The sequence below is a fragment of the Penaeus monodon genome, chromosome 26 (genome assembly GCF_015228065.2).
Source record: "Penaeus monodon isolate SGIC_2016 chromosome 26, NSTDA_Pmon_1, whole genome shotgun sequence".
Classification (NCBI taxonomy): domain Eukaryota; kingdom Metazoa; phylum Arthropoda; class Malacostraca; order Decapoda; family Penaeidae; genus Penaeus; species Penaeus monodon.
In genome coordinates, this window is record NC_051411.1 from 12195253 (window position 1) to 12203600 (window position 8348).

At 38.3% G+C, this 8348-nt stretch overlaps 1 protein-coding gene across 1 annotated transcript in view; it reads left to right on the plus strand.

The window, feature by feature from the left end:
- LOC119589582 (activating signal cointegrator 1 complex subunit 2 homolog) overlaps nucleotides 1-7918 on the plus strand; it is a 119500-nt gene extending 111582 nt beyond the window's left edge. Inside the window, exon 2 of the mRNA XM_037938180.1 lies at nucleotides 7334-7918. Within this exon, the coding sequence (XP_037794108.1) occupies nucleotides 7334-7918 (585 nt within the window). The remainder of the gene's footprint in view (nucleotides 1-7333) is intronic.
- The last annotated feature ends 430 nt before the right edge of the window (nucleotides 7919-8348 follow it).

Genomic DNA, 8348 nt, shown 5'->3' on the forward strand with positions numbered 1-8348 from the left:
TACGAATTAATTAGGGAATTAAATTTTATAGACAAGAAATATGGTTTCTCTCCTGTGGAAGTGTTTTTTTCGCAAACAAACCAAAAAAAAAAAAAAAAAAAAAAAAAAACAGACAAACAAACAAAAAACATGGTTATCATATTGAACCTCATTTGATATCACTACTCATCTATTTTTTTTTAATTCGAAAAAAAAAGCCGAATTAGAAACTGCAAAACTATTAAAAAAAAAAAAAATCATTTTATAACAACTAGTCTGGCTATTTACACCGGGGATAAATAGCACAGCAGTTAAATACATCGCAAAAATAATAGTAATACTAGCATTTATAGCCATATGAGCGACAACCATTTTTAACTGTGGTGAAAATTCGAACCTTGAACTACGGAAAGAAGAACATGAATAAGAACAAGAAAGCGAACAAGAACAAAAGCACGAACAAGAAAAAAAACAGGAACAAGAAAAAAAAAAATGCTTACAAGAAAAAAAAAAAACACGAAAAAAAAAACACGAACAAGAACAAAACAAAAAAACACGAACAAGAAAAAAAACACGAACAAGAAGAAAAAACACGAACAAACTAACGTGAACACAAAATGAAAATGAAAAAACTACCTGTTCATTTTTATTGTGGAAGTGTTTTCGTACTGACGTCTATCTATCTTCTTATCTTTATTTGTTAAATTAAAATAACTCCCTAGATGCATGGATAGATAGAGAAGATATAGATAGATAGATATGAATTTAATAGTATCTATATCTATGTTTATCTATCTATCTATATCTTTTCTATCTACCTATTTATCTATCTGCCTGTCTCTCTCTCTCTCTCTCTCTCTCTCTCTCTCTCTCTCTCTCTCTCTTCTCTCTCTCTCTCTCTCTCTCTCTCTCTCTCTTTCTCTCTCTCTTTCTCCTCTCTCTCTCTCTCTCTCTCTCTCTCTTCTCTCTCTCTCTCTCTCTCTCTCTCTCTCTCTCTCTCTTTCTCTCCCTCTCTCTCTCTCTCTCTCTCTCTCTCTCTCTCTCTCTGTCTCTCTCTCTCTCTCTCTCTCCTCTCTCTCTCTCTCTCTCTCTTGTACATGAGTTTGTGTGTGTAATCATATTTGTCTTTCTCTCTCTTTAATCCTCACTTTTAATTTCTTTTATATTCCTTGCGTTTCTCCCCCCCCCTCTCTCCTCTCCTCTCTCACTCTCTCTCTCTCTCTCTCTCTCTCTCTCTCTCTCTCTCTCTCTCTCTCTCTCTTTCTCTCTCTCTCTCTCTCTTTCTCTCTCTCTCTCTCTCTCTCTCTTCTTCTCTCTCTCTCTCTCTCTCTTCCTCTCTCTCTCTCTCTCTCTCTCTTGTCTCTCTCTCTCTCTCTCTCTCTCTCTCTCTCTCTCTCTCTCTCTCTCTCTCTCTCTCTTTCTCTCTCTCTCTCTATTTTTGCAAAGCAAAAATTGATAATGAGAGAGAGAGAGAGAGAGAAAAAAATCTTCTAGTGTCTTTCTTCTTCTTCTTCTTCTTCCTTTTTTTCTCATTTCTACTTTCTTCTCTTCTTCATTATCCCTTTCATTTCTTCATTCTTTCTCTATTTCGGAACGCACATTCCCTTCTTATTTTCTTTTCATTTTTTCTTTTTTTTTTATTGGTTACTCCTTATTCCCCTTTTCTATATTCTTCGTTTGGTATATTCCCCTCTTCCTTCTCCCCTTGTACGCATATCCTCTCTATTTCCTCATTTCCCCTTCACCCTTTTCGTATATTCTCTTTTTCTTTTTCTTTCTCCCCCTCTATCTCTCTTCCCCTTTTCGCATATTGTCTTTTATTCTCCTCCTCCCTCTCCCTCCTTTCTCATTCTTCGCCATCCTATTCTTCCCTTTCGCATATTCCTCCTTTCTCGCCCACTTCTTTCTCCTCCCTTTTCTCATATTTCTCTCTTTCTCTTTCTCTTTCGTATTATTTCTTTCATTTATTTATCTACTGATTTTTCTCCTCTTTTCTTAAAATCCTCCTTCTCTCCCTTTCGTATATCATCCTTCATTACAAATTTATCTCTTTCCCTTTCTCTCCCTTTCGCATATTCTCCCTTATTCCCCGTTTTGTCCCTTCCACTCTTTACTCATGTTTCCCCTTCTCCCCCTTTCGCATATTCTCCCCTATTCCCCTCTTATTCCCACATTTCCCTTCCTCCCCTTTTTCATAACACTCCCCCCCCCCCCATTTATCCCTTGACCTGCCTGTCCTTCTGTAATATGTTAATTCGTTATTTAATTCGTTATTTCATCGGTTATTTTATCCGTTATTTAATTCGTTATTTAATCCGTTATTTGATTCGTTATTTAATCGTTATTTCATCTGTTATTTAATTCGTTATTTAATCCGTTATTTAATCGTTATTTAATTCATCGTCATTTAATTCGTTATTTAATCCGTTATTTCCGTTAGCTGCGGGTCGTTCCAGCACCTGAGCGGTAGTTAAGCGTTAACGACCTTGTTTTAAGAAGCGTGAACTGCTCTTTATGAGTTTTTTTTATTTATTTTTTTATTTTTTTTATTCTCATTCGCTTCGTTTTCCATTTTCTTTCTTTGTGGCTGTTTTTGTGTGTTTGTTTGTTTGTTTCTTTGTTTAGTTTTCGTTTTTCGTGTCGGTTTTGCTTCTTTGTGTTGTGTTATGTCTTGTTGTTGTGCTCTCTTTGTGTTGTATTGTTTTTCTTGTGTCGTGTTTGTTTGTTTCTCTTTTCGTTATCGCTCTCTTTCGGCCTTTTGTGTGTTTATCTATTTATATTTCTGTTCTTTTTATTTTCTTTCTTTCTTGCTTTCTCTCTGTCTCTCTCATTATCTTTCTTTCTCTTTGACTTATTTTTTCTTTGTTTTCTCACCTGATTCTTTTCTTTGCTCTGCCTCTCTGTTTATTCAGTCTCATTATTTTTTCCTCCTCGCTCACTCACTCACTCATTCACTCTTCTCTCGTAAACATTTACACAAAATATATTGAAACGTTATTCGCTAAAGAAGAGCCGAGTTGGCGCAGTGGAGGCGTGCTGGGCCCATAACCCAGAGGGCCGTGGATCGAAACCACGCTCTTCATACAAGAAATGTAATATATGAATTATAGATACATATGGAGCTATGATAATAATGGATAAAAGTCATAATATATATATATATATATATATATATATATATATATATTTAATCATTGAATATTCTCTCTTTCTCTTTCTTTCTCTCTCTCTCTCTCTGTCTCTCTCATTCTCTGTGTGTTTCTCTATTTCTCTGTGTTCTCTCTCTCTCTCTCTCTCTCTCTCTCTCTCTATATATATATATATATATATATATATATATATATATATATATATTTACATATGTATATATATGTATATTATATAATATATATAATATATATATATGTGTGTGTGTGTGTGTGTGTGTGTGTGTGTGTGTGTGTGTGTGTGTGTGTGTGTGTGTGTGTGTGCGTGCGTGTGTGTGTGTGTGTGTGTGTGTGTGTGTCTCGGCGCGACCGGAGATCTGGTGTTCCCTACTTGTTCAGGTCAGAGCCAAAGATGCAGATGAAAAATGTTCTATATTCTTATGTAGACCGAATCATATACATGTTGTTCTTTCTCATTTGTATATCCAGTTCTGTCTAATGCTTTACTAGCATTTTGTTTGAAAAGCGAGCTCGGGATTAAGGCGAAAATGATATGGCCATCTGCACCCCTGGCCTTACTTAGACACATCTATATATAACCCTTTATATACTTTATCTGTCCCTTTATGAACTCTGTATATCCCTTTGTGAACTGTGTATATTTTATAATGATAATAAATGCAAACAATTATAAACAAAAACATCGATGCGCGGCCGTTCTGAGTGCATGCATGACTTTGCATAATGTTGCTTGCGAATTCAAAATGCAAGTCACGTTCGCTTCGATGTGACGACGTGACTGAGTAGCCATGCAACGTGCAAGCAGATTGGTGCTTGTTCTCGCTCTCTCTCTTTCTCTTGCTCTTTATTCCTGTTTTTCCTTCTTTCTCCGGGTTTTCTTCTTTTGTTTATTTCTGTTTTTGTTTTTGATGTTTTTTTTTTTCTCTCTCTTTGTCTCTGTTTTTTTTTATCTTTTTTTCCTTTCGTTTCTCTTTCTTTCTTTATTGTTTTTTTTTCTTCTTTTCGCTCTTGTCTCTTCTCCTCTCTTTTCTCTCTTCTGTCTTCTTTCTTCTCTCTTCTTTCTTCTCTCTCTCTCTCTCTCTCCTCTCTCTCTCCTCTCTCCTCTTCTCTCTCCCTCTCTTCTCCCTCGTCCTTCTCTACTCTCCCTCTGTCTCTTCTCTTCGAAGATCTCATCTCTCCTCTCTCTGCCCTCTGTCTCTGCTCTCTCTCCCTCTGTCTCTCTCTCTCTCTCTCTCTCTCTCTCTCTCTCTCTCTCTCTCTCCCTCTGTCTCTCTCTCTTCCTCCCTTCGTCACAAATTACTGTAATTCATCCCAATCGCCTTCATCGTAGGAAAAGAAAGATTACATTTCCCTTTAAATGGCATCATGTTAGGTGTTACGTCACGTGGGGGGAGGGGGGTGGAGGGGAGGGGAAGGGGAGGGGGTGGAGGTGGGAAGGGGAGGGGAGGGGGTGGAGGGTGGAGGGGGGAAGGGGAGGGGTGTGTGGAGGGTGGAGGCGGGAAGGGGAGGGGAGGGGGGTGGAGGGTGGAGGGGGGAAGGGGAGGGGAGGGGGTGGAGGTGGGCCCCGGAGCGAGCGTGATCTGCTTGGTTCTTATTGCTGTTGGTCTTGGTTTGTGTTTGTTTGTTTGTTTTTTTAGTGTCTGGTTTTTGTTGTTGTTTTTTTTTTTGTGTTTATTTCACCGCTACGTATTTATTATTATTTCTTTTTATTATCCGTTTTTAAATATTTTTAATTGATTTTTTTTAAACTGAATTCAGGCTGTTTCCTGCTTCTTTTTCATATATTTTTCTTCTTTGTTAGATATGTCTCCTCTCTCTTACTCCCCTCTTTCTTTTTCTCTTTTCTTTGTCTCTATCGTCCGTCTCCCTCTCCTTCGCTTTCTCAATTTCCTGCCTTATGTTTTCTCTCCCCTTCTCTCCTCTTTCCTCTCCTCTCTACTCCTATTCCTTCTTCCTTCCTCTTTCCCCTTTCCTCTCATTCTTTCCCCTCTTTGCTTATTCTCCATTTTGTTTCCCTTTCTCCTTTTTCTCATCTCCTTTCCTCTCTTGCCTTTTTCTCCACTGCTGCTTCTCCATGTTTTCTTCTCTTTATTTCTCCCCTTTCGTCGTTTCTCCTCTCTTCTCTTTTTCGTTTTCCATTTTCTCTTCCCATCCCCATCTCCCCTCTTCTTCCCCTCTTCCCTTTCACTCTTTTCTCTCTCCTTCTCTCTCCTCCTCTTTGCTCTCTCCTTCTCTCCCCTTAACTTCTTTTCCACTCTTCCCCTTCTCCTCCGTCCCCTCCTCTCCCTCCTTTACCCTCCTCCTCCCTCCTGTCACTTCCCCTCCTCTCCCCTCTTACCTCTCTTTCTCCTCCCCTCCCCCCTCCTCCTCTCCCCTCTTACCTCCCTTCTTCCTCTACGCCACTTACTCCCTCCTCCTCTCCCCTTTCCCCCTCCTCCTCTCCGCCTCTACTCCCTCCTCCTCTCCCCTCTCTCCCTCCTCCCCTTCCCCCTTACTCCTCCTCTCCTCCTTTCTCCCCTCCTCCTCTCCCCCTCTTACCTCCCCTCCTCTCCCCTCTTACCTCCCCCCTCCTCTCCCCTCTCCCCCTCTTGTGTTGCGTGATTCGACCATCTGTGCGAGAGATATGCGGGCTTCTTAATAATTGTCAAACAGTGAGATAATGACTGCGGCGAACTCTCGACAAGTGGACGTCGACAAACTGTGCTGGATGAGGTAGAGGCAGAGGGAGAGAGGGAGATTAAAAGAGGGAGAGGGAGAGAGGGAGAGAGAGAGAGAGAGAGAGAGAGAGAGAGAGAGAGAGAGAGAGAGAGAGAGAGAGAGAGAGAGAGAGAGAGAGAGAGAGAGAGAAAGAGCTAGAGCGAAAGAGAGAGAAATAGAAACAGAAATAGATACACATAAACAGACGGATAAATAGATAAATATCTAGATAGAGCTACAGACAGACACACACACACAGACAGAGACAAACAAATCGAATAAACGCGAGGAAGAGAAAGAGCAAAGAGAAAGGCTAAGAGAGAAAGCAGACACACAACAACGGATATCTGTGTTGGATCCACAAACGACGCTTTTACCCGCGACCTTGAAATTCATTTGCATTTATGTCGTTAAATTCCATTAGCTTTTCACTCGTGTTTATTTTGTCTGATGTGGATTAATATTAGCCGTAAATGTTATTAATGGTCTTATGCTAATTCGCTTGATTGTTCATTTAAACGGAAATGCATTAGTTACACGCGCTGTTTTTTTTTTTTTTTCTTTTTTTTTTTTGGGGGGGGGGATGAATAAATGAAAGGGAATTAACATATCTATACATAAAAATACTATTAGTAATCGATATAATAGCAATAGTAATAATGATAATGATAATAATGATGATAAGGATAAGGATGATAATAGTAACAATAATAATGGTAATAATAATAATAACAATAATAATAATAATAATAATAATAATAATAATAATGATAATGATAACAACAATAATATTAACAATAATAATAATAATTAATGATAATAACTATAATATCTGTATTCTTTTTATATCATTATTGTTGATATTATTAGTAGCATGGGTATTATTATTGTCATCATTATTATTGTTATTAATATGATTAGTATTATCAATATCATTATGGTCATTGTTGTTATGATTGTTATTATTATTATTGTTATCATTATCATTGTTATCATTGTTATTATTATTATTATTATTATTATTATTATTATTATTATTAGTAGTAGTAGTAATAGTTTTATTATTATTATCATTATTATTATCATTATCATTATTATTATTATCATTATCATTATTATCATTATTATCATTATTATTATTATTATTATTATTACTATTATTATTATTATATTATTATTAGTGTTATTATTATTACTTATCATTTCCATCATCATTATCATTATTATTATTGATATTATTATTATTATTATTATTATTATTATTATTATTATTATTATTATTATTATTATTCTTGTTGTTGTTGTTGTTATCATTATTTATTATTATATTATTATTATTATCATTATTAATATTGTTATCATTTATTATCAACATCATAACTAAGAGCAAGAAATTAAAAGCTAGAGAGTGTCAGAGAGTGCCACGAGAGACCCACAAGAGAGCCAGAGAGGGCAAGAAACCAAGAGCCAGAGCCTGAGACCCACAAGAGAGCCAGAGAGTGCCACGAGAGACCCACAAGAGAGCCAGAGAGAGCAAGAACCAAGAGCCAAAGCCTGAGAGCCGCGAGAGAGCCAGAGAGTGCCACGAGAGACCCACAAGAGAGCCAGAGAGAGCACGAAACCAAGAGCCAGAGCCTGAGACCCACAAGAGAGCCAGAGAGTGCCACGAGAGACCCACAAGAGAGCCAGAGAGAGCACGAACCAAGAGCCAGAGCCTGAGACCACAAGAGCCAGAAAGTGCCACGAGAGACCCACAAGAGCCAGAGAGGGCAAGAAACCAAGAGCCAAAGCCTGAGAGCCACGAGAGAGCCAGAGAGTGCTACGAGCGACCCACAAGAGCCAGAGAGGGCAAGAAACCCAAGAGCCAAAGCCTGAGAGCCACGAGAGAGCCAGAGAGTGCTACGAGCGACCCACAAGAGAGCCAGAGAGAGCAAAAAACCAAGAGCCAGAGCCTGAGAGCCGCGAGAGAGCCAGACAGTGCCACGAGAGTGCCAGGGGCGACGCAAGTGGGGCCCACACGTGTTCCTCAAGAGCCCCACGCAATAAAAGACCCAACACATGTTTATACCTCATGACGGGCTGTGCGGTCACCTGCATGATCAAGCGCCACATGTGTCTGCACTCATGACGTTATATAAACTCTCATTAAACTCCGTGTGTTTTTAGTTATTTAAATAGAAACGCTCTGAAGCACTCGCGGGGTATTTTTTTTTTTATTTTTTTTATTTCTAATTTGTTTGGTTGTTTATTTATTTATTTATTTATTTATTTATTTATTTATTTATTTATTTACAGATTTCGTTGTAAAGTTTATGATAGCGATAATGCACAAAAAAAGATCATATAAATAGGTTTCTTTATAGAAGGGGAGAGAGTGAGAGAAAGAAAAATAAAAAGAAAGAAAGAAAGAAAGAAAAAAATCTTACCGAGGGTTAAGGAGAGGAAATAAGAAATGGAAGAGGGGAGAGAGAAGGGGGGGAGAGGGGAAAGGGGTGAAGAGAGAGG